This window comes from Rhinolophus sinicus, chromosome 11 (assembly GCF_057876585.1).
Source record: "Rhinolophus sinicus isolate RSI-liver-muscle chromosome 11, RSI-T2T, whole genome shotgun sequence".
Lineage (NCBI taxonomy): Eukaryota > Metazoa > Chordata > Mammalia > Chiroptera > Rhinolophidae > Rhinolophus > Rhinolophus sinicus.
In genome coordinates, this window is record NC_142511.1 from 6207514 (window position 1) to 6234978 (window position 27465).

The 27465-nt window shown below is 38.6% G+C and overlaps 1 protein-coding gene across 1 annotated transcript; it reads left to right on the top strand.

Annotated features, from left to right (window-relative positions):
- The first annotated feature begins 55 nt into the window (after nt 1-55).
- On the top strand, nt 56-26443 carry KLHL20 (kelch like family member 20). Its single transcript, XM_019724208.3, has 12 exons — nt 56-200; nt 1126-1189; nt 4755-5328; nt 9696-9854; nt 10615-10709; nt 12958-13073; nt 15671-15854; nt 16556-16699; nt 20877-21010; nt 21852-22060; nt 22266-22372; nt 24935-26443. The coding sequence occupies exons 2-12, from the start codon at nt 1167-1169 to the stop codon at nt 25017-25019; spliced, it is 1830 nt and encodes a 609-aa protein (XP_019579767.1). The 5' UTR covers nt 56-200; nt 1126-1166; the 3' UTR covers nt 25020-26443.
- The last annotated feature ends 1022 nt before the right edge of the window (nt 26444-27465 follow it).

The following is a 27465-nucleotide window of genomic DNA, read 5'->3' on the forward strand; positions in this document are numbered from 1 at the left end:
GAGTAAGTGTGTTCCTGGGGAGAACGATTTAGGATCAGAACCACTTCCTGCTGCTGCACAGGGGCGAGGGACAGAGAGGAAATAGCTCGAGGAGCTGCATCCTGCTTGCGCTAGCGGCCGCAGAGGAGGCGGCAGAGAGGAGGCGGCGGGCGGAGGAGGTAGGGGAGGCTGTGGCCGAGGAAGAGAAAGTGTCAGAGCCGGTAAGTTAGCCTCCTTCGAGCAGCGACAGTGGACAGCGCCCCGCGCTCGCTGTGCAAATCTGTAGCCCCGAATTGCTGAACCGCGGGGTGGGGTGAGGGCCGTGCTTCGCCCGCCGCCTGTCAGTCGGCGCCGAGTGGGGGCACTTGGGGCGCTGGGGCTGGGCCTCGGGGGTACCAAGCAGGCTGCGATCTCGCTGGCTGACAGGCCTCCCCCCGAGCCAGGGAAAGCGCTGGGCTGCTCTGCCTGGGGGCTTTGGGCTTCCTCGGCCAGCTCACCCAGACGGGGGTTGGAATTCGGGGGAAGGAAGTGGGCGCTGTGCGTCCCATTTAACCCTGGGGACCTAGCGCGACGCTGTCAAGTGGATGGTGGACATTGTTTCGGGGACTGAGGAAAGGGCTTGTAAAGAGAATGTTGAATCTCGGAACCGTAGTTTTTCTGTATTGTTCAAGCTGCCCGCGCTGTCGGAAGTGGAGTTGTTTGTTTTTAAAGGCAAATGCCCCCCTCCTGCTTCCGTCACTCGCTCAAGTTCCTTTCAGATGCGTTGTTAAACCAGCGTGTTCCCTTTCCGATCTCTCGTGTTGGTACTGCTGTGGGTATCTGGTGAGTGCTCTGTAGGTCCACTTGATGGTGAGGCCAAAGCTAAATGTCTCCAAGCACTTTTGGAGGAGAGACAGTACTAACTTAGCAACCGGGACTATTAAAAGAGCACTTTCTCGCACCTTCACTTACAACCGGCTTAGCATTCAGAGTAAAGATAGTTATCTTACAGGTACTAGGTAAAAGTTATGATTATTTATCTGCAAAACCCTTTTGATACAATGGAATATAAAATTGCTTATCACTGAACGAAATGATTATATAGAGATGGTTACTGGAAAGATCAGAAATCGTTTGTATTAAGTTACTGCTTTTCTGTTGTCTTAGGTTCGGCTTTAGAGTGTGGTGAAGGGTACTTTCCATGGTGCATGGAAGGAAAGCCAATGCGCAGGTAGGCGTTTAGCAAGAAAACCTTCGGTTTCACGGATTGAAATTCAGCGCGTGATAATTCAAGGCTTCATGTGAATTTTTTAAAAAAAATGTTTACAAATCTTTAAAAATTCTACTCGAACTAATGATTCTTGTTCTAAAATAAGTCAAAAGTAAAAGGAATTAGTTTTTTAATAGGGTTAAAATGCAGAATTTGAATTTCTAAAGAGTATTATGAATTTTATGTAGATAACATTTAAATTTTCCTTTCTGTATGGTAATTTTTTGTGATAATCATTAAGTGTACTATGGTACTGTATGGGTTTATTATAGTCTTCAGTTCCCTATAGAATGTACAGGACTCTGTTGCCATATAAGAATAATTATTTAACCTGAATAGTGTTTAACCTGAAAGTACATGAAATTAACTACACATGTATTAATACTCCATCACTTCAACTTTTAACATGACTGTAGAAGCCACTGACTGCTTCTCATCCCCAGCTGCCGTAAATGTTGTGTTTTATGTAATGGCTAAAATGAGAGCGCATTATTTTTTAAAAAGAGAAGGAAGGCACAGCATGAGGATGGTTTTATCAGTAATTTCTGTATAAAATATTCAACTTAATTACGCATACTTTTTTTTTTGCTTTATTATATAACACTGCCAGTTATTCAAAATCATGTTGGAGAATTCTGATGCCATTAATTAAGTTACGACTCTTTCTTCATCACCATCATTTGGCCAAAGCCTGGCCTACCCATGGCTGTCTGGTTTTACTTTTACCTAATGCCTACATTAAGTCATGATCATACTTCCAAAGGGCATTTCCTTGTTGGGTTGCATTTCTTGCTGCAACCCAGAGGGCAGTCTCTGGGAAGTAGAGTTTATACTTAGCTGCTATTGGAGAAGCTTTGAATAAGAAGTAACTCTTTATATTGAAATTATTTGAATACATATTCATTCCCCCTACCAGAGTATGAGCTCTTTGAGTCTCCTATGTCGTCTGTATCCTTGTATCCCTGGAACCTAATGATCACTGAGTAAGTGTTTGAATGACTGAATGGTTATCTGCAGACATTTCCCCTGGAGCTGGGACTATGAACAAGAAAATTATTGTTAAAGGGATTCTAATGCTTAATTATAAAGTTTTGTGAAATTGATTGGCATTGTATTAGTAAAGCTTCATTGCATTCATTTAACTAGCTATTATGTGGAGGAGTACATGATACAACATTTAAAAAGATAAAATAGGATATTCAATGAAAAGTAAGTCTCCCAATACTGACCCCAGCTCTCAGTTTTTCTCTCCAGAGGCAACCACTGTAAACAGTTTCTTATGCACTTTTTCACAGACATTGTAATGCATGTACAAGCATATATAGAATATCTCCCCTTTTTAAAAAACACATGTCAGCATATGAATTGCACATTCTTCTGAAACTTTTTTTTCACTTCAGAAATTATTTTGTACTTTGTGACAAATACATATAAACCTACCTTATTCTTTTTAATAGTTTTAAAACTTTTAAAAGTTTTTTTGAAAACTTTTTACATAGTTTTCTCTTATCTGTAGGTATCATAGTTAACCATTCCTTTTGAGAGACAAATTATTTCAAATGTTTTGCTGTTACCAACAGTTCTGCAACGAATATCCTTCTAACTGGTTTTTGCCCAGATGTGTAAGTATAGAATAAATTCTTAGATGTAAAAATTTTGGTAGATATTGACTAATTCCCCTCCTTAGAGATTATACCAATCTCTAGTCTCACCAACAATGTGCCTGTTTCCCAAGAGATTATTTTTTAATTATTTCACTTAGACACACTAAAACATTTTGCAATGTAATTCTTCCATCTTTCCTTAAATATATAAATAGAAAGCTGAGCCCAACCTTATTAGGAATTGGCTTATTCACTCACCAAACATTTACGTGGTACTTGTTCTATGCCTATGTACTGCTTATATACAGATGAAATGATGGAAAAACATGTAAACAGACAACATAATACACCAGAAACGGTTTTAATAGGGATGTAAGCACAGAGAGGGAACCTCTTCTCTGTGGAGATGAGAGCTTCACAGAGATGGTGATATTTGAGCTGGACCTTCTAGAAAGGATAAGAATTTGGTCTTTAATAGTGGGTGGTTGTTTTTTCAAAGCTTAATTGTACCACTGTTAACCATGTCATTTATTCTTTCAGCATCTACTACGTACAAGGCACCATTAAGCACTGTGGTTAAAAGCCTTCTGAATTGTTAAATTGTTAAAAGCCTTCTTAAATGCGGGTGGAAAAAATATACCTTTAACTGCTCGGCTTTATATTCCAGTCTTTCGATTGTCAAGCATAAACAGTGCTGTTTCTGCCACACATCAGGAATTATGGACAGTTTGTACTCTAGAATACACAATCACTTGTGGGCTGAGGCCCAGCACAGAAAGATTGAATTGATGAGTACTTTGGAAAAACAGCTTGCTGTTGGAGAAAGGAAGGACCACGTTCTTGGTTTTCAAGTTATGCCTTTGTAATGCAAATACATAGTTATTTACTATATTTCCTCACTTCTAAGCCACACAGTTGATTTAGGAACAACTTTTTAGAAATGTGAATGTTGTATTAAAGGCATGCAAAGCTTTTACTAGCTGGCAGTATAGCACATATTTAGCCATATAATTGATACCTCAGTTTTCAACATCACAAAGCTGTATTTTGAGCTTTTCTCTCTTTCACCGACTAAAGAATCCTCTGACTCTGGGTGATGAGCACACAATGTAATCTCTAGATGATGTATTATAGAAATGTACACTTGACACCTATATAATTTTACTAACCATTGTCACCCCAATACATTTAATAAAAATTTTAAAAAAAGAATCCTCCGAATTACGTCTGGCCCTCAGCCTTTATCCATACCATCCCAGTGACACTATTTTTTGTTACCTGTGCATGTGATTTTTCCTTTTTTCTTAGTTTTGTTTTTTACTTCTTTAGAACTATTACGATTGACTGTATAAACTGTGAAAAATAAGCATCTTAGAATACAGGAAATACCATGTTCCATATAAAGTTCATTTTTGGACCCTGGCCTATTTCCTTTTGATCTGTTCATGCAGCATGAGCTATATTTTATATATTTTGTCCTGAACCTTAGAGCAATTTAAAAAATCAATGAGGGAATCAGAAATCAACATTCTGTGTTTTAAAAAATAACTAATATCAAGATTTTGGTTAAACCAGATTAAGGAATTAAGTCCATTGGTCTATTTTGTGCAGAGAGATCATAATTTATAAATGTTTTTCATAAATTGCAGGCCTTTGTAAAAGATATGGCCAAACAGTCTAGTCTGACTACTTCTAAGATGAGGAAAGAATTGTCCTTTCTGGGAGTGCATAGTGAAAGTGCTGACTTGGAATTAATACTGTTCATTCTTCAAGAGACTAGAGTTCTTAGAAAACAAGCGCTGTGGGGGCCCAGTTCTCTCTTTTGATTACCTGCAGGTTTCCCTGTCTCTTTACTTAGGAACACTTTATGGCTTCTAATAATATTGCCATCTTCTCTTCCCTCTCGCCCCACCTTCCTGTAGGTGTACCAGCATTCGACCAGGAGAGACTGGAATGGATGTAACAAGCCGCTGCACCCTTGGAGACCCCAACAAACTGCCAGAAGGGGTTCCCCAACCTGCTCGCATGCCCTACATCTCAGACAAGCACCCTCGACAAACCTTGGAAGTGATTAACCTCCTGAGAAAGCACCGTGAGCTGTGCGATGTGGTGCTAGTGGTGGGCGCTAAGAAGATCTATGCCCACCGAGTCATTTTGTCCGCCTGTAGCCCCTACTTCCGAGCTATGTTTACAGGAGAATTGGCAGAGAGCCGTCAGACAGAAGTCGTGATCCGAGACATAGACGAGAGGGCTATGGAACTGCTGATTGACTTTGCGTATACCTCCCAGATAACTGTGGAAGAGGGCAATGTGCAGACCCTCCTGCCAGCTGCTTGCCTCCTCCAGCTGGCGGAAATACAGGAGGCCTGCTGTGAGTTCTTAAAGAGACAGTTAGATCCTTCCAACTGCCTGGGCATTCGGGCTTTTGCAGATACACATTCATGTCGGGAGTTGCTAAGAATAGCAGACAAGTTCACTCAACATAACTTTCAAGAGGTGAGTTGTACGTAGTGGTTTGAATGTATTCATATGTGTTTGTCAAGAGAGCCATATGGGTTCACATTCTGCTGACTAACACATAGCTGCTTGGGTATTTACTGCTGATTCTGACTCATCAAAGAACTAAATTGTTATAAATTCTAAACCCGGTTTTTATTTTAGAGGCCAATTCTGTGTTTATCAGCAAAAGTGAAAGTTTAGGGATTGATTGTCCCTAGCCATATTCATAAAAGGCTAATTTAATAAGCCAGAATACAGTTTATAAATTCATAAGGAGCTAGGATACCTGGTATCAGTCATTTACATGAAGCATGTCCTTCCCTATTATGTGGCTTATTTAGCAGAACAAATTATAGGTCAGAGGTTATTTGGTGAACTAATAATCAGGAAAAAATGAAGTTAAATGTTACCAAAGGAATTTTTCATTAAACTTGTTATTTTTCATTCATTCATTTAATAAATATTTGTAAACCTACTGTGTTTCAGCCACTGTGTTAGAGAAAAGGGGCTACTGTAGTGAACAAGATGCCGAGAGTGTCTATTTTTGTGGAGTTCGTAATCTAGCAGGGGAGACAGACATTGAATGCATAATTACACAAATAATTAATTACAGGAATAGTTGCTACAAAGAAGCAGCCCTGGATGATTTAACAGTGTATTACGGAGAGATTTAACTTTGGTTCTAGAACAGCTTATGCAGAATCCTGAGACATGAAGAAGCATAACTAGTTTGAGGCACAGAAAGAAACCCAGTGAGATCCAGAGAGTAAAAGGGAGGATGTCACATAATGATTTACAGAAAGAACAGAACGAGATCACACTGAAGTTAACAAACCATGTGAAGAATTTGAAATTTACTCTTAAGAACAATAGAAAACCATTAAAATGTTTTAAGCAAAGGAAAGACACAGTCCATGTTACACTTTAATATCAATCTTCAGTTTACCAGTATAACCTCCAATGGATCAAAGACTTAAAAGTACAAAAAGAAACCATGAAAATATTAGGTGACGTGGAGCAATTCCTTCCTAATCTTGAAGTGAAGATGGCCTAATTGACTAACCCAGAAAGCATAGGAGAAAATATTGATAGATTTGACTATATAAAAATAAAAAATTTCTGCATGGTAAAACAAAACAACAATAACAAGACAAAGGCAAAGGCAAACTGGAGGAAAATACTTGCAATTCATATCCCAGGCAGTAATCTTAATCAATCAAGAGCTCCTATTGGTCAATATCCTAGACCAATGATCTAATAGAAAAGTAAGCCGTTAAAAAGACACTCAGATTGCCCTACATATGAAACTGTGCTCAAGCTTGTTCATAATAACTGACACATGAATTAAAACTACACGTAAGTACTATTTTTTATCTACCAGATTACAAATGCCCAGAAGTTTGATTGCAGACCCTATTGACAAGGCCATGGACCAAATAGCTACATTGGGAGTGTGAGTGTAAATTGATGTAACCCCTTTCAAAAGAAATTTAGCAGGATCTATCAAAATCACACACTTCTTGCACACATTCAACTCAGCAATCCTTCATTTCTGGAAATTTGTACTACAAATGGGAACTGTTTGAGGAGGTAAGATCATGGGTTTTGTGTTTAGATATATTCAATTTGAGATACCTATGCGATATCCAAGTAGAGATATTAAGCAGGCCACTGTTTATGAGTCTATTTTAAAAAAGAAGTTAGGCTGGGATTAAAATTTAGGAGTTATCAACATAGTTATTAAGTCACAGTAATTAAACTATGGTCCAATCCTTTTTAGGCAGGATATAACCCAGAAGCCATAAAAGAAAAGATTGATATATCTTATTGCATACAAATTTAAAACTTTTTGGTAACAAAAAAGCAACATGAACAAGGTCAAAAAATCAATGCCAATGATAATGATATCACCGAGTGGGGAGAGAGAAGAAAGAGTCCTAAAATTTTTCCAGTATTGAAAGATGCTTAGCTAAAGAGCAATTGGCAAAGGAAACTGGGAATAAATAGAATAGAGGAAAACTAGGAATGTGGGGTCATAAAATGCAAAGGGATTATTTTAAGAAGGAGGAACTATATATTGTATATATATACAAAAACTGACTCAAAAAGAAACAGAAAACCAATATAACCCTAAAGCTATGAAAGAAATTACCGTAATAGTGTGGGATTTAAAACTGAGGTCTCCTGTAAACTCTTATTTGGAAAAGTAGATACTTTCAGGCATTTTTTTCTTAACCTGGTTGTTCGCTTCAAGGATAGACTTCAGTGCTACATTTGCTCTAATGGTAGATCATTAATATCTTCTTGTTGGTGGAAAAGGAGACGTAACATTTTAACCAAACTTTGTTTATTAAAAGTGTTATTTTTACTCTTTGCTCTTAGTGCCAAACAAATCCTTTCTCACACCGATTTCCGTGGTTAATATCATAGTGGTTCATTCATAAACTTTAAATTTGGTGACCACTGATACTTATGTGTAACATTTGGTTTACAATCACTAAGTTGGGGGGAAAGTTTATGCTCTGACAAGATCCAAAAAGAATGTTAGGCACTCCACAACTACACGATACCTTACTTGTATTTAAGTAAAGAAACTGGAGTGAAAAGAAAATAAGAGGAAAGTGGGCTGCAGCCAAGGCTACAATTTTGCACGCTGGGAAGGCCCATGCCCTTAATTTGGAGCGAGGCCCCAGATTTGACTCTGAACTTTATAGCCCCTAATGTAGGGTTGCCAGATAAAATACAGGAACCCCAGTGAAATTTAAATTTCAGATGAACAACTAATGATTTTCTAGTGTAAGTATGTCCTGTGTTTTGATTTGCTAAATCTGACATCTCTGCCACAGAGAGTACAATGCCGTCATTCTAACTGCTAAGTTGCCTGGCTGAGCAACCTTAGCTAAAACTTAAAGATTACCCATTTAATTTCCTGAGCCCCAGAAGGTCTCTCACTCAGATGATTTGATACTTGTGCCATAAAAATGGAAGTGCTCATTAGTACTTTCTACTAAAACTATAGCTGACCTTATGACCCTACACGGTTTTGAGATTCGTATATTTTTCTAATGTACGTGGCAAAAACATTATTAATCAAATATTCAGATTGTTATGGCTTGTCTCGTATCCTGGTAAATAGTCTGACTTTTTAACGAGCATGAAAATGACCCTGTCCCAAGAGACTACATCACCTGCATTAGAGGTCATACAGTGGGAACTGAGCTCTTCACCACAGCCTTCTGCCACTCACGGACATCACACGTGGCACGATCTTCTGCCTGAGAGAACAGACCACACGGAGTGTGGCAGTGACTGTTTCCCTTCTCTGCACTGCACCCTGTCCCTTTCACTCTACACACTGATGGCAAGAGGTACAAGACCTTGGGATTTGTGGCCGGACTGCACAACAAGGTGATATCCTTGTCATTTTGTCTCCGTTCTGACAGGTCCCCAGCCTTGGATAAAGATAAATTATTGGTGTTTACAGTTTCCCACAGAGTAGATAGACAGACAGACAGACAGACAGACAGCCAATCAGAGTGGTTGGTCCTCAGCGGTTTCCCTGGGTCTGACTCATTATAAGTCACTCTTGCTTATGAAATTGCTGACACACTCAATCCTTTTTTAAACTGGCCCCTTGGTGTTTCTGCCCTACACACAACTCTTTCAGCAACTAATCTTCCTCTGAAAGCTTTCTTGATTTTTTTTATATGCCTCTTATATATCTGGAGTTATAATTTGATATGGTTAGTTTAGTTTATTTTGAATATAAATTTTTATTTTGATACTTTTTATTTAAAAAATGTCATTTGTCTTAAATTACTTGAATCACACATTATTATTTTTCCTAAATTTTAATTGTGTTCTCTGTACTCTCCTTTGTTTCCTTTTTTATTACATTAACTAACCTTATTTTTTAGAGCAGTGTTAGGTTCACGGCAAAATTGAGCGGAAAATACAGAGTTCCCGTCTCTCCCTTGTCTCCAAACACACACAATTTCCCCCACTAGCAACATCCCCACCAGAAGGGTGTATTGTTACAACTGATGAACCTACACTGACATGTTATTATCACCTAAAGTCCATCCTTTACATCAGGGCTCTCTCTTGGTGGTGTACAGTCTATGGGTTTTGACAAATGTGTAATGACATGTATCCACCATTGCAGTATTATACCTGATAGTTTCATTGTCCTAAAAACAGCTCTGCCCATCTTTGTTCTCTTTTTAAACTTTTTGTCTCCTCTGGTACTATTCTGAATTTCAGCTCCATTGGAAAATAGAGCTTTCCTTCATAATCCTTGAGACAATAAATTAAATATGATGTCAAGGTTTTTTCTTAATTTATTCTTACCTCCCTCTGAACAGGTGATGGAAAGTGAAGAGTTCATGTTGCTTCCAGCCAATCAGCTCATTGATATAATATCTAGTGATGAGCTAAACGTCCGAAGTGAAGAACAGGTGTTCAATGCAGTGATGGCCTGGGTCAAGTACAGTATCCAGGAAAGACGCCCTCAGTTACCACAGGTAGGATGGAAACGCGTCTCTGAGTAACTGCTTTGTCCTGGATGAAATAATATGTATTTGACTTGCAAAAAGAAACAGTTATCACTGTCCCTTATATTAGACGATAAGAAAAACCATCTGTTTCCAAATAATCAAGAAGATAGTGTTTAGAAGCATTTTCAGTGTTTATCATTATGAACTTTGTGCTCCTTTGCTTCCTTTCTATTTTGCATCAGCTCTGGCTTTGGGCTATAGCGCAAGTCAGAGCCTAAATGGTACAAAATGAACAACAGAAAGTGGGAAGGCGACTGTCATGCTTCCCTTCCCTATGACTTGGAAATCCCATGACATTTTGAAGAGTAAAGGGATGATATGGGGTCTGAGTCATCACTAAACGAAATGTTTGAAGGTCTTGTTATTATGACTGTTGTCTTTAGCAATTTAATAGGATATTCTTCTAGATTGTTAATTAGAGTCGTTATATAAACTAATTATAGAAGAGCTTATAACATACTGCTGAAAGCTTAAAGTAGCATTCTAAATATTAGTGTGCTTTCAATTTCTGAGTATTCTAATCATTGAATTGGTGGTTAGAATAAATTTAATTTAATTTTAGTATTTATGCCTTGCCTCCCTCTTCATTTTTATTAATTAGATCAATTAATAAGTTAATTCAATTAGATCCCCACACAACAGAAACGTAACACGGAGGCGTGGGTAGAATTCTCTGAAATACCTTGCAGACGGGCGCTCGTGCCTTTAATAGTTCATTGTCTTGTAGGTGCTGCAGCACGTCCGGCTGCCCTTGCTCAGTCCCAAGTTCTTGGTGGGCACCGTAGGCTCTGATCCCCTCATCAAAAGTGATGAAGAATGCAGGTATGAATGGCCCTGGATGGGAAAAATCAACAACTGAGCATTCCGTTTTCTCCGAATTTCGTTTGTATTGCTTCCTAAATATGGTGTATTGCTTCCTAAATATGGTGTTTCTTAGCACTGGAACCAGGGCAGTACTTAAACAGGTTTTTCTTCTGGGTCAAGAGGAGGAAATGGAAGCAGAAAGGACTGAACTTCCAGTATTCCATTCCATTCATTTTTTATGTGTGGTGCTTATTTGTGTAGAAGTGGCAAGAAAGAGGTAGATTTCTAAGATTTTAATGCAAGCTTGACTTTGAAGAGGCTATTCTCTGCTAATAGATTTTTTTTTTCTTGAGATAAATAATGCTACTGACTCTTAAAAAGTGTGTCAGGAGCATTTTTTCATTCTGTTACGTATGCCCAGTTAGGGACTAGGCCTGGCCTTGCTCTCCGAGGCTATGGACGCTCTGACGGGGCTGTGGGAAGATTCCCACTAAAGCTCAGTTTCATGTTTCTTGATTGAAAGAAACTCTAAATGCAAGCAAACAAACAAAACACCTACTTCATTGGGCTAGCTCTGTAATACATATAAAATTTAATAAATTACTTTTCCCAGTTTGACAGATTTTAAGATTTAGTTTCAAATCTGAAAGCATATGGTGTTTTTAACCAATTTTTCCTAGCATGTTCCATATATACAAATGGAAGAGCAAGTCAGCACTCAGAAGTCCTTAAACTACACTGACCTGTGGGTCTCCCTTAGCGACGGAAGAAACTTGTTCTCAAGTCAGGAATCTGTAGGACACAGGGAGGTCATGAACGTGCCTTTGCATTTCTTCTGTAATCCCAAGTCTGTCCCGTTAACAGATGTCAGAGCGGGCTGTAGATGTTTACCTGTTAAATTGAAAAAACAGACAAATGGCAGTTTTCCTCCAAAAATATTTACACTAGCAGGAGGAAAACCATAGGAATGATGGCTGCTGAAACAATCTGAAGAAACAATACAAAGGTACCCCTCCCGCATAAAACAGAAATCAGATTGTACTGATTCTGATGCCGAAAGTAAATGTAATTACAGAGTCAGCTTTAAAAGAAGCCCCTTCCTGAAATCGGCCCCTGATACCTGACCTCAACATTTACTAGCTGTGTGACCTTAGGCAAGTTACTTTAACCTCTTTCTGCCAGTTCCTTCATCTATAAAGTTGGGATAGTATAATGACAGTACCTGTTGCATAGAGCTGTGATGGGACTGTCGCACAGCTCTAAGTGTTGTTGTCGTTACTATTAATTTGGTGTTGGTCTGCTAAGTATTAGCACTATAGTACTCTTTCCAGGAAACCTCGAACAACTTAATTGAAAAACAGCTATTAGGAAGGAGATCACAGTCTTTGTTTTTAAGAAAAAACTTGGTCATCAGCTTGGGGACTTTTTTTGGTTTTTGTTTGTTTTTGTTTTTAAGATAAACTCAGAAGGGGCCTTAGCAAAGCCATATATTAGAACTGCATTATTGGGTCATGCCTGGGGACCGATCAGCAGGAATAAATTACTCTTAGTAACAAAATAACTAGAGAAATGAAAATATAGTGTAGCTTAGGAAATACTTTTAGCTGAGAGAAAACAGAGTAACAGACTGAGCTAAGCAGGCCTCGCAGCAGGCAAAGGACTCAAGTGAAATAAGGACATAACGTAAATAGTTTGCATTAGGATGTTGTATTTAGCAGGTACAGATACTAGGTTCTTCTCATCAAACACCTTAATAGACAGAAAACATTTTGTTCACCCTCAGCAGACTTGTGGAGAGGAAACCATTCAGACAGTACTGGATAGCATGTCAGTATTAAATGATGGTACAGTTTCCTTTTAGCGAGACAATTGGTGACCTAGTTTTAGTACCGTAATTCAGCAAGCTCCTAGGGCCATGGCTGGTGTGACTCTAATAGAATTTAGCAGAAAGCAGTAACTTTGCCAGATGGTAACTGAGTGGTAATTTTCAGTTTCCCCTAAGTTAGTGTGGGCCCCCATCATGTTGTGTTTTAGGCTAAACTTGCACAGAGAGATGCAGTCACGATGAACGTGCCAGCCAGTGCACAACTCCGCATGTGACTGGCATCGCTGCTCTCGTGTGTGTGACCCTTTTAATATTGTTGGCATTCATGATTTGGTTTGATTTGTGCTTCTCTTTGCCAACTTACATTGTCTTAAACCGTCCTGGGGTTTGACTAACAATGTTGTTTAGACATTTAGAATAAAAGCAGAATTTCCTCCACAGAGACTTGGTCGATGAGGCCAAAAACTATCTCCTGTTGCCTCAAGAACGACCACTAATGCAAGGACCGAGGACAAGACCACGGAAACCTATCCGATGTGGAGAAGTACTCTTTGCAGGTTTGCATCCGAATGTGCTAGGACTAAACTGCATTTTCTCCCATCTGAGAAACTGTCATTTGAGTGGCCCTTTGGACAATTGTGATGGGCACTGTCATAAGAAACACATAATCAGTTTTCATGGAGCTTGACTCTTCACTTGTGATCCAGCACTGATAAAGGACGGCTCTAGCTCTATATAAATCTAAAAACGGCATGCATTGGATGTCTTGTTAAAATGAGTCATATGCATTAATTTATATACCGGTGTGTAAGTTGCCCCATAATTACATGGTACTTTCAAAAAACAGTATCTTACATCAAAGACTTACACTCTTTCCTTGCTCTACTGAGCTAGATCCAGCCCAGGACAACCTGCCATATCGTTTTGTTCCTACTGTGTGCCCCACCTCTGTTGACCCCGGGGAGTCTAGTAAGAAATGTTTATCCACCCATCGTGATTAATGGAAAAAGAAAACCACAGAGCACATGCCAGTAGCAGTAATGGGTTACTAATGTCAGTTTGTACACGAAAAATAACCTGAAGTAGCACTTTTGTTTCTCTCATTACAGAAGTGAATACACATACAGTATAGAAGTTTTGATTCACACAGAAAAATATAAAGAAAAAAGTTAAATCATCCACCACTGTTTTTACACTATTAAGGTTTCCTTTTTCATTTGTAGAGAAAAGCCGTTAGGTCTTTTTCTTTACAGCTGGCATTGGTTCTCCCTCTTCTCAGCCTTTATGCTCTCAGATATGAACTCCATTCTTGACTGATATTCCTCGCTGACATTATTTTAAATCTTGACCCATCTGTCTCTACGTAAAACTTAATCTTCCCTTTGCTTTGGTTTTCATTGCAATTTTGTTTTCATTATCTTTGGAATGCCAAAGTACCAATTCTTACTTAACTTTGGAAAATTGAGTCTTCTTTTCTTATTCATTCTGTGGAAATAAACCCTGGAAGCCTAAGATCAAATCTATAATCTCAATAGTTTCTTACTCAGGAGCATTTTACGCCTGTTAGTATCTTCTAGTTTGTCCTCTTGTTTTCCATTTTGTTGGGGATTTTTTAGTGTTCACAGTTCAATAATCCTTATTCCAGATACTCCATGAAAGCTGCCTTCTTTAAGGTAACAGTTTTTAACCAAATCTGTCTTTGAAGTAATTCTTTTTAGAGTCAACATGTCCCACATATAAAACTGCGTGTCCCTTTTCAGTAACATTTTTCCTTAGGTACACACTGGTTTCCTAAAGGCCTATGTTTTTCTTTAGTATCAAAGAACACAGTTTATGAAGTGATATTAATTTGATTTGGAACCATGTAATCCAATAAAAAGCTGGTTTTAATGGCTTCTATTATAAAATTCTGTCTGAGGTTTAATGATTAGGCTATTTGATTTCTCTCAAATGCTCATAATCCTCACATTTGTAACCAAATTTTATTTTGGAAGTTAGGATGTTTTCTTTGATATTGAAACTCCTGGCATATATCCTAGAACAGAATTCAAATTTAAGCAAATTAATATACACAAAACTTATTGTGATTTAGTATGAATTGAATACCCTGATTTAAATGAAACCATAATAAAATAAAATGTATACAGCATACTGAGATTTGAAATAAAGAAGTGAATTTTCAAATCCATCCAGAAGGTTGGAAACTATTTCTATTTCAGTCTGGCTCTGGAAGTAATTGAGATTCCCTAGAAAACATTCATTTTTCAGATGTTTTGAAGTGAAGTAGTAGTACCCTTAGACTTCACTTTTTAAACTCTAGTATCTAGCTCTTCCTTTTGGATTGAAATAGAGAGCGTTCAAAAGAATAAATCAAATGTTTCTACTGTAACCACACTTCTGTTCAGGGAGAACTCAGAAACTTTGTGGAACTCAGTTTGAACCTGTTATTCTGAGTATTATGAAAAATGTAATTTCTTCAAAATGTTTTCTGATCTTAAATGTCATGCTGGGTAATAATAGAATTCAGATTCAGTCCAGACTACAGATTAAACAGAGCAAAATATTTTGTAATATAAATCATAAGAAATTTTGTATTATTTTGAGTCACAAGAGGACGTACAAAGAGATTATGAATAGAGCCAAAATCCCTCTCCCCTAGTAGAGTGAAAACAAAACAAAACAAAAAAAACGGGCATTTGAGTTATGGTTCTTCTTTTGGCTTTTAATTACACATTACATTGATGTAGTGCTTTATGCCTTAGGATACAGTTTCATACATGTATTATTTTACTTTAAAATGTTTATGCCTTATTTTACAAATAAGGTGGTTTACAGGATTTCACCAAGATCACATAGTTTAGTAGAGACAGCAGTCAAGCCTGTTTTCTAACAAATTCAGTGTTCTATCCATTAAATACCACACCATCTACCATTCGATCTGAATTGGATCCTTGTCCTCCTCTGTAAAACGGACCTAATACTAACTTGTTTGGAAAATTAAAGATTATAGCAATCCCAGTGGGATATGTAAAAGTCAACATGTTTGATCTCTTGCGAGAGATACTGGGTCACAATTCAAAGGTCAGCAGGGAGTGAGACACCTCTGGGTATTTAAGGATGGGTATTCTCCTGACCATTTCTGTTACTTCCCCAGTGGGTGGCTGGTGCAGTGGAGATGCCATTTCCAGTGTTGAACGATATGACCCGCAGACCAATGAATGGCGAATGGTAGCTTCCATGAGCAAGAGGCGATGTGGAGTTGGTGTCAGTGTTCTGGACGACCTGTTATATGCAGTAGGGGGCCATGATGGGTCCTCTTATCTCAATAGTGTTGAAAGGTAAGCAGGTCAATGTGACGTTTCTTTCTCTACTATGCATAGAGTTTCATTCAGGATGTTAATTAGGAAATAGCTATGACTTGCTGCTTTAGTATTGCATCTGTGGCAGCCTGGACCACTTAGTGGGACATGTAGGTCCTTTTTGAGCTGACCTCCCGTTTTCCCGTCTGTCTCCCCTGGTGCACTTGTGCCCTAAATACGCTGCTGCAGGCCCCCACATGCTTGCAGTTCCTTGGGCACGCTACTCTTTCATGCCTCTTTCCCTCTAGATCTGCATTCTGTTCTTCTTTCCCTGGGAAATAGTGTCTGCTGTGTGGTATCATTTACATAAAGAAAACATGCTTGCGTATAAAGAATACGTATGTGGATATATACCTATTTAAAAGTATTTTACTGACGAGTTATGAAGAATATACACCAAATCAAAATGGGAAGACACCAGAAATCAGGTGGAACTTGAAGGGCACGTTAGCTTTATCTGTAGCATTCTGAAAACATTTTCAAAAGAAAATATAGTCATATGTAACATATTTAAGTAAAAATGAATTTTAAAAAGTAAAACGTAAATTAGACTTTCATAAGCTTTAGTTATTAGTCATATGTTGGGGAAAGAATATATAGACATTATATGTCAGTGAATATGTAAGCATAGCCCACCTCGCTCTGTGTAACACAAGCTCGGCTCCTGATGTTCTCTGCAGGTATGACCCCAAAACAAACCAGTGGAGCAGCGACGTGGCCCCTACAAGCACCTGTAGGACCAGCGTGGGCGTGGCGGTGCTTGGTGGCTTCCTCTACGCTGTGGGGGGCCAGGACGGCGTGTCTTGCCTCAACATTGTTGAGAGGTGATTTTTTTCACGTTATTTTCAATTTCTTAAAAGAATATAGAGGGCTCTTTGAAAGAAACAATTTAGGACACTAGGGGATCCACGATTTAGTGGATTTCCCGTGGGCTTTAAGGAGAATGTTTTTAGTTGACCTTAAAGTGTAGGAAGATGAAAGGTACAACCTAGTTTTTTAAACTGTGTTACACTGATGGAGCCTAACACCAAGTGTTGGAATCGTATTTTAAATTGCATTCTTTATTTAAATTACATATTTTAAATTATATCAAGCATACTACTTCGGAAATCTGTTCTTAGAGTGTACTTAATGCATGACTTTTCCCAGACTTCTTCCAGAAAAATGATTAAAGTACTAATTCTTTGTCAAGCACGTCTTATAAAGACCCCACATATTTCATATGTGGATTCTCATTAATTCTTGAAGTGGACTTAGGGAAATCTGGGTGAGCTGCTAAGGTTTACTTTATACTTTTACAAATCAGTTCATTTTGGTGAAATGGATTCTGTTCTTAATTTCTTGCCCCATCAGTTTTTTGTGATTCTGTCCTAAAGATTAGATTTTGGAGTCTCGTGTGCTGTGATTACTGGCAAGAACATACCGTATTTCATCCTCACGTCTTAAAAAGAAATGCTCATGACTCTTCAGAATTTTTGAAATAGCATTTACTAGTTAGGTTACCATGTTTACATTGAAGAGTTTAACTGTCTTAAATAGAGATAGTTGCAGGTAACTCTTGAATGCTATGCCAGTTCCCTTTTATCTGTCTGTCAAGAAACTCATTGCTCCACTTTCAAAACTCTACGCAGGAGGAGGATTCAGGGAATATATAGTAGAAACAGCATAGTTTTTAATCTCTCCAAATGCCCGCATAAAAACAGACAAAAGAATAGATAGCAAAGCTACAAACCTGTGGACAAGTTATGGGCTTGGTTGTCTGACAATATGAATATGTTTAACACTACTGAACTGTACACTTAAAAATGGTTGCAATGGTAAATTTTATCTATATTTACTACAACATAAAAAAATTCTATGGGCAACATTTAAAATAAACTAGGGGAAATGGTATCCCTGTGAACCCCAAAACACAAATGGGCAAAGACAAACTACCAATAGCCACAAGACCTGCAGGATATCATTGTCTGTGCAGGAGAAAACAGAGACAGGCAATCGGAAGTCTGACAGATACAAGAACAGAAAACCTCCGAAATAGCCAATACACATTTACTAGAAAGCATAAGGGGAAAATTTAAACAGCTGCAAGTACGAAGGGTTTTGCTCATTCCCCATATAAAGTACAGGGACTTGCAACAAGATCTGAGGACTTGGAAGAGGGTTTCTCAACCTCAGCACTACTAACATTTGGGGCCAGAGAATTCTTTGTTGTGGGGGGGCTGTCCTGTGCATTGTAGGATATTTAACAGCACACTTGGCCTCTACCCAGTAAGTGCCTATAGCACAGGCCTGGTTGTGACAACCAAATCATCTCCATACATTGCCAAATGTCCTGGGGGTGGGGTTGGGGGGAAAGGGGACAAACTCACCCCAGTTGAGAACCAGCCAGAATGACTTTTCAGGACAGAGCCCACACTTCTGGGTGTAGAATCAAGATTGAGCATGATAAGGACAACAGATAAACTGAAACGAGAAGGCCAAGATAAAAGTAGGAGCAGTGAACAAAGCCAGTAAATCTCAGGCAGCAACCACTGTGCTTTTGATTGCTACATGAGAAAAACAAGAGGGAGTTTCATGAAGGTAGAAAAATTATCACGAACCACTCCTTCTAAAAATTCAGGAAAACTTCTTTCATATAAAAATCAGTAACAGCAAAGTATTGAGTTTAGATCCCATACAAAGTTAATGTAAGAGAGAAGGATAAGCAGCAGAATAACATCTATAGACAATATAGCACATCAGAAAGATACACCTACCGAATAGATCAAAACTGTAATCAACTATTTCAACATGTGCTAAAACATACTAGGAAAATGATGCAAGATGTGAAAATGCTACATAAGTCAGAATTAGAAATATATTTTTATGGCTCTGACTCCAAAGGCAAGGGAAACAAAAGCAAAAACAAACAAGTGGGACTACATCAAACTAAAAGCTTTTGTATAGCAAAAGAAACCATCATCAAAATGAAAAGGCAACTTATTGAATAGGAGGAGATATTTGCAAATCATATATTCGACAAAGGGTTAATATCCAAAACATACTCAGAACTCATACAACTCAACAACAAAAAAACAAATAACCTGATTTAAAAATGGGCAGAGGATCCGAATAGATATTTTTCCAGAGAAGAAATACACATAACCAACAGGTACATGAAAAGATGTTCAACATCACTAATTAGTAGAGAAATGCAAATCAAAACTACAATGAGATATCACCTTGTACCTGTCAGAATGTCTATCATCAATAAGTCAACAAAGAGTTGGCATGAATGTGGAGAAAAGGGAACCCTTGTGCACTGTTGGTGGGAATGTAAATTGGTACAGCCACTATGGAAAACAGTATGGAGGGTCCTCAAAAAATTAAGAATAGAATTACTGTATGATCCAGCAATTCCTCTTCTGGGTATTTATCCAAAGAAAACAAAAACACTAATTCAGAACAATATATGCACCCCTGTGTCATTGCAACATTATTTATAATAGACAAGATATAGAAACAGCCTGTGTCCATTGATAGACAAATGGATAAAGAAGATGTGGTACATTTAAACAATAGAGTATTACTCAGCCTTAAAAAAGGAAATCTTGCCATTTGACGGTATTATGTTAAGTGAAATAAGTTAGAAAGACAAATACTGTATGTGGATTTCACTTATATGTGGAATCTAAAAAAATCAAATGAACAAGCGAAACAAAAAAAACCTTTATAGCTACAGAGAACATATTGGTGGTTACCAGAGGGGGAGGGGGTTGGGGGGTGGTCCAAATGGGTGAAGGGAGTCAATTGTATGGTGATGGACGGTAGCTAGACTTTTGGTGGTAATCACTTTGTAATGTATACAGATGTTGAACTATAATGTACACTTGAAACCTACATAATTTCATACCAATTTTACCTAATTTTTTTAAAAGATAAAGATTTAAAAAGAAGATTAAGAATGTGCTCTGTCTCCCTCACTTGCTTCTTAAGAACAAGGGCTATTTTTAGTATCATTTACTTTATATTTCCTGTAATATTGATATAGTTTCCTATGTAGTACTTAATATACTAATGGAATTTTGTACCTATGTAGTAAAGTAAAATGCCTAGCACATATTCCAAATGAGCTGTCATATTTGTTTCTTAAAGCTAGTAATTTATCATTTAGGACCCAGTAAAGAGAACAAAAACCATATCAGTTATTTTAGTAGAGAGGATTTAATGTTTAAAAATTGGCTAGCAGATACTGAAGGGCTGAAAAAAATGAACAAAGGACACTGAAGTAACTTGTAGGAAACCATAGGGCGGCTAGGCCATAAAAGGTGACACCTCTTTCACTTGGCTTGCTTGGGGCACTCACCTTTGAAGCGCTGAGCTGTCTGAGGTTGCCACGCTGAGAGGAAGCCCAAACTCACCTGTGTGGAGAGATGCCCAGCCAGCCGCCAGCTGCTGCAGTGCCCGGCCACAGCAGTGCCCAGTGTCACAGCAGCCACGTGAGACCCCAGAGCCAGAACTTCCTTGGGAAGCCTGGTACGCCTACCTGAGGAGCTCGGAGGAGGACCTCACAGAGCTGTGACCGAGACCGCCGAGAGGCACAACCAGGCTGATTTGGGAAGTGCCAGAAAAAGGCTAGAAGCGGAAATGAACTGGTCCAGCGCGAAGGGCCCCTGCTGAGTCCACACTGACAGGGTCGGCAAACGAACAGAAGGAGCAGCCCTTTTCCTCCCCTGGACACCCCGTCTCCAGTCCTCCTTCCCCGCAGAATCTAATAGAGAGCCGGAAAATGTAGTTTCTCTGGCCCCAGCCTCAGAAGTCAGTATGCAGAATAGCTTCTAACTGACCCAGGCACAGATTCCGAGTGTTTCTTCTAACAACTAAGTAACATGTGAGATTCCCACTGCATTTCCCCATAGCAAGTCTTTGTCTCCAACACATCTTTAACATGATTTCACACTTTGTGAAAAAGGCTGCACTTACTAAAAACATGCGTGCAGTCTTCGGTTCCTCTCACTGCAGGTATGACCCGAAGGAGAACAAGTGGACTCGCGTGGCTTCCATGAGCACCAGGAGACTGGGCGTGGCCGTGGCCGTGTTAGGAGGCTTCCTGTATGCCGTCGGGGGCTCCGACGGGACGTCGCCACTCAACACGGGTTAGTCCCTGCCAAAGTCAGTGCATTTTCCTTAGGACAGCCCCTCTACAAAACGTATACAAAGTTCGGGTTATCCTACCATTTCTTAGGAAAATTGCCTTCCTTCTAGACGAGTGCAACTCTTAGCTGTTCCCCAGCTACTTAAGTAGCCATAGGCTTCGAGTGTGTTCCCAAAATGTTTATTTACCCCTCTACTTCACAAGCTGCTGGGAATTTATAATGAACAAAAGAACTACTTTCTTAATATGTTATTTCTCTCCCCCTCCCCCAACCATTTCTCTTTTAAAAAACACCTCTAAAAAAAACAAAAAAAACACCTCTATATTATAATCAAGGAATAAATAAAAACTGGTTTATGTGTTAGCCCTTTCTATTTATATGAGAGATGACGGATGTTTCTGCCTCAGGCTGGTGCCAGTGTGGCGCTCACACCAGCTTCGTTGTCCAGTGTCTTCTCTTCACTGGCTGAGAAAGTAGCAGGAGTACAGGCAAGGGAGGACACGAGTCTGGAAGTTGTCTGATGATGACAGTAAATTATCAGTGCGCAATGGTGCTTACAGATCGTACAGTCTAATCCCCTCCTTTAAAGATAACGAGGCACGTAGTGAGAGCTAGAACTGGGGACCTTGACTGCAGCGCACGCCCTCTCCTCCCTGCCATACCTGAGACCAGACCCTGAAGACAGTATGGTAGGACTGTCCAGAGGCACACAAACCGCCCTCAGAAGCCAAGATCAGGTGACTTGCTGCACATACGTTATCGCCAAGTTAGTGGCCAGGAAGAAGAGTGGGGGTGAGAGGACATGGCTGAGTGGGTCTCACTGGTCCTCCTTGCCCTGCAGTGGAGCGCTACAATCCCCAGGAGAACAGGTGGCACACCATCGCGCCCATGGGCACCCGGAGGAAACACCTGGGCTGTGCGGTGTACCAGGATATGATCTACGCCGTCGGAGGGCGTGACGACACCACAGAGCTCAGCAGTGCTGAGAGGTACAACCCCAGAACGAACCAGTGGTCTCCGGTCGTGGCTATGACATCCCGCCGAAGTGGAGTAAGTGGCAGCTCCGGTGAGCTGAGAACCAAGCAGGACAGGAGCGGGCTGTGCGGGAGGCGAGCGCTGACCCCCAGCACAGAATACATCGGGACGGGGAGGAGGTGCACTGCGGAGGCAAACAACCCAAAGTCTCTATTAGGAGATTTCTCTAGAAACTGTTCTAAAGGCAGTTTCCTCAGCAGCCTGTGTTTTGGTCCCATAGGTTGGCCTGGCAGTGGTGAATGGACAGCTCATGGCTGTAGGAGGCTTCGATGGCACCACATACTTGAAGACCATTGAAGTTTTTGATCCTGATGCCAATACATGGAGGTAACCTTTCAGCTATGTTGCAAATCACCTCACTGCTGACGTGAAAATTACGGGCTGGAGACAGCCCCTGACCATCAAGGTCAGCATGGTCAGCTCCGTGAAGTACCTCTCGCGGTACTTTGAAGAGGGCTGAAGGGACCCAGATTTGATGGCTTGTTTTGACGTACCTGCTCTAAAGTGGCTGACATCTTACAAAATCCTTCTCTTTGGTAACTGTCCAGTTTTATCATTAGAAGTGGCAAAAACAGAAAAACATTCTCCTCTCTAGACCCGTCACGTGTAGCTGAGGAAACTAAGGCACCAAGAAATAAAATGACTTGCCTGAGCAAATTAGTGACAGAGTTAGAATGAGAACCTAGATCTCTGGTTCTCCATCTGTCAGTACAGTTTCTTGGTGTTCTTGTGGGCAGCTTTGTGCCTAGGAAAAACAAATTGCATTTACTTTTTTAAAGTAGTATTTCATTTTAAAACCAATTGTTTTTTCCTTGCACTTTAAAATTCTACTTAAATATATTATTACCCTATTTTAAAGTCTAGTAAATTTTAAAACTTTTAGGTTACATCTTATTTAAGAGTTGAATTATGTTTAACTATATTTATAGGGTTAATTTTACTTTGATTTTAAATCCTGAATTGTCTGACAAATCCTTCCTAAGTACTAAATAGTTCTTATAAATTCACATAAATCAGGTGACTTTTGCAGTTATTTTAAATATTCAAAAACTTTTAAAATTTAGCAAAATTCTCTTATACATTTAAACTTAAAATCATAGGTCTAAATCTATACTCAATCATCTATTTTTGTACTTGATTCACAAAACTAATCTGATAGATGCTTTAATATGCCAAAGTCTCTTAAACATTTTAAGAACTTAGAATGTTAAATATGTAGTTAATTCTCAAACTTAATACAAAATATCAATGAGATTGATGTACTTCATATCTATATCTAAGTCTAAATACTAGTCTTCTAAGGAAACAATTTTACCTTCCAAGCAATTTGGGGTTTATTTCTCAATAAATTGGGCTTATTTGCCTAAACAAATCTAGGGTAACCATCTCAGTGCTGAGGTTGCACACCAACCCCAGATGTCAGCCTGGACACGCGATCTGAGGCAGCAGACATTCTGAGAGATTTTCTCATGACCATGAAAGATAAGCTGAGGTCTATCTTATAGTCACCATTCCAAAAGGGGTAGGGGCAGTCTGATAGTCCATTCCTGCTGTATTCTAAGTACACATATTCTAATTTTGAGTCTATACGTTTTCTAATTTTGAGTCTAACCACCCATCCAGATTTTTCATCAAGATTCAAATAATGATCAACTGAATTCTTTTTCTAGTCTGCATCTCTGGGAGAGCCACAACTTTTATAGATATTTAGCTGACATTCTTTGGATTCTGTATGGTCTCTCATGGCTCTGTATGGTTCAGTGATCACAATTCTAAAGTGAGACTAATGACCCTGTAGCACTTTTTGCTTCTCATTACAGTCTCACGACCTTGTTCAGTAGTAAATATTCACTGGGTGTTCTAAACTCTAGAGATACCAAAAGTGAACAAAACAAGATTCCCTGCCCTCCTGGAGCTGACATAGTGAGGGAGACAGTGCCTTACCAGGGGCTGAAAGTGCTATGGGGGATAGCAAAAGCAGGGGGAGGGGGAGGGGGTCTAGGAAGGCCTCACTGGAAAGGTAACATTTTAGCAAAACCTAACAGAGGTAAGGGGAAAATAATGGCAGATTTTCATGAATCGGAGCCTCCCTCTTGTGGCGTATTTTCTTCCATGTACAGCTTTCTATTTTTAGTGGGACTTTGAGTAAGCATGATTTAAGAGACAAATTTACTTCTGCCACTTAGTCACTATGATCCCATGTAAGGACTTGTTTCTCAGTAACTCTCACTAAATAGAATTAGTAATATGTGAACAAATAATATTCATTAAATTCTTAAGGAGCATCTATTGAGGTAACTGTTGAGAGAGAACTATAAATTCGTAATTATCCCCAACTAAAACCAATTTTACCTCACAGCTGGCAGGTTTAATATTTTTCATGGAAATCCCTGATTTTGAAGATGATCTTGGTCACATGTCACAAACTATAAATAGATGCAGGTTTTATTTACTCATATCCAGTTTGGTTCCATAAAGGGTTTGAGGAGACTTCTAAGAGTACAAAAGGATAAAAATAAATAATCGATGAATTTTAGACAAAGGGAAAATAATTTAGCTAGGGTCAAAACTGGACACAGTGTAGAATATATGATGCTGTATAATTGCTGGACGTCACTCTACATGTAAAGTCATAGTTATGATATGAAAAGTAGATATGACGCTCTTATTCTTACAAGTCTCCTATAAGTGAGAGCATTTCAGTCAGTGTCAGAAATAATTCTACTTGTCAGTGCTCAATTCCAGCTCCTAATCTTTGGAAGAGATGTATGAAAGATAAAAATATTACTTGTGATATAAAACATAGAAATGTGTTTTATTAATGTCTTAGTTATGGAAGAAACAGTTCTTTTTCCAGTTAGAAATCTGATCTTGTTTCTTTCTTTGCAGGTTATATGGCGGGATGAATTACCGTCGGCTCGGGGGCGGTGTAGGAGTTATTAAAATGACACATTGTGAATCTCATATCTGGTGAACATCTAGACGACCATTGAGGATGTACGTGCTCCTCTGTATTCTGGAGAGCTTTGACTTTGTACAGCTCCAGAAAACACTAGAACTAATTTTATTCTTTGCCGGTGCCTCGACGTAATGGAAATACAGATACAATGAAAGTCCTTCGCCTGCAGGATGCCATCTTTGCACAGTTATTTTCAGTTCTGTGCAGAATATTTATTTTTGGTTTTAATTTATCATGGGTTTTTTTTTGTTATTGGTTTGTTCTTGGTTTCCTGGGGGGTTTTTTTTGGTGTTTTTTTTGGCCTTCCTCCCACCAAAAAAAAGAAAAATTCCAAGCAGTAAAACTTTATTTTTAAGATACTAAGTTTGAAAATGCTAATAAGGGGAGGAAGGCTATCTGTGATCTAGTTATTTCTAGGTGTTCCATCCACAAGACTCCACTACTTACAAGGACCAGTGACAAAGACAGATATGCAAAGTGTATTAGTTAGCTGTCATTCTTGCACTAAGTACCAGAAGACTTGAAATCTAAATAAAAAAATAAAAGGAAGCATCTCATTTTAAATAGTATAATTCAAAAGGAAAATTAAGTCAGTAAAACCAGGACTTGGGAGTTTTCATCAGTGGAAGTTTGCATCTTGTTTTCTTCCATACAAACTTGTTTTCTGTTGTGTAAAGTCTTTTTTTCATAACGTTTTCATAAGAGTTTCTGCTAGATCTAGAGCTCTGCTCAGTGCCTCTACAAAAAACAGTACACAATTCTCAGTGTCTTGAGAATCCCCAATAGAATCATGTGCAACTCTGCAAGTTTTTACTCAAAAACATTATGGACTGATTGAAGCAACTTTCCTTCCTCTTTTCTTATTGCTACTAAGGACCAGCAGGGAGAAATGCCCTCTCCCCAGCAGTGAATACTGTTATGCAATTTACACTTGATGCTCAGGCCTGCTAAAGCTGAGGCTTACCTGTAATCACAGCCTCCAAGGGATGACTCGTTCAGTTCATGTAGTACATGCTAATGGGTATAAAACCGATTGAGGCATTTTATTAATAATATCTTGGTTCTTTTATACAACTGTTTATCATTATCCTCATTCTATAAAGCCACTGTTCCTAATTCTCTCAAATTGCACTTTTTGGAGAAAAGTTTAAAAGTTCTAAGGAAACAATGATAAAAATTTCAGTGGTTTAAATGTATTTTGCAGGAAAGTCTTTGAATAAGACTTTATCTGCAACCAAAAGGAATAACTTTCTCCTCCTTCCTCCCCTCCCCCCCACTACAAAAATGTTTGGCAACTTTTGTGTTTACATTTAAAAATCATTTGCACCTTTACAAGGAAAAAAATAAGTATTTGGTAAACAATTGTTTACGTGTATCATTTATGCTTTTTTCTAGCATGTATAACTTTTTTAAATAAAGATAGTACTTACCATAAAAAATTTTTGTGTTTTTTAATGCTTGTATCTTTGCTATTTAGATTTTTCTGTTTCTATATCATTTATATTTCCTTTATGTAAAATTAAAAGTATTTTCAAAAACCTGAAGGAATAAAGGGATTGCTAGCTAGAATTATGAATTATATTTTATATATAACAAATTTATATGAAAGTTTAATATATAACATCAATATTTATATTAATATGTTACATTATTTTATATTAATTATATTTTCTATAATATACATATTTAATATGTTACTTAACCACTAAACTTATTTTCTGGTATAAGACTTAGAATCATAGTTTTGACCTAGGAGGACACCTAACAAACCCATTTATTTCTTTGCTCTAAGGCTGAAAACCAAGGAAGTCCTTCCTTAGAGTAAATAGAGTAAATAGTGATGGAACCAACATTAGAAATCAGTTCCCCAGACTCCCACTCCATTTCTCTTTCTGGACCACACTGCCACTGCAGGCCTACCTGAAACATGGCCTGGAACTAAATACACTAACAGACTTGAAGTAGTCTGATAAGCAACACTGAAAAGGCATAAAAATTGTGATGAGATCCTTACAATACTGCATCATTAACAGCCCGTCTTCCAGGCAAAATCACGCATTTCTCAAGACTCTACTATTACCTGTACTGGAAGAAAAGGAGAGGAATGATAACAGGAACTAAATTCTAGGGATTAGACTCTCCCTAAATTGGAAATTCCCCAATGGGAGCAATACATATGGCAGTGAGTCAAGAGGAGAAACCCAGGAACTACAGCACTGGCCAAAGTGTTCACTGGAGATTGAAAGATATTTTTCTTTTTCCACCAAAGGTGCTCCAGTTTATTATTGAGTGTAAGGTACCTATTCCAATACAGACATTGCTGTCCAATAGAGTATTTTGTTAATTTACTTGCATAGTTATTTCCACATCTCTAACTGGGTCTCCTGGAGTTTTTAACTCTCAGATTTGTCTACAGTGAGCCTCTCTCACTTATCAATTATAGTTCAGGTTTTCTTACCCT

Coding starts and splice junctions, on each gene's coding strand:
- KLHL20 (XM_019724208.3), top strand. CDS start 1,167: ATGGAAGGAAAGCCAATGCGCAG. Junction 9,855..10,614: donor GACGCCCTCAGTTACCACAG/GTAGGATGGAAA, acceptor ATTGTCTTGTAG/GTGCTGCAGCACGTCCGGCT. Junction 16,700..20,876: donor TGCCTCAACATTGTTGAGAG/GTGATTTTTTTC, acceptor CTCTCACTGCAG/GTATGACCCGAAGGAGAACA.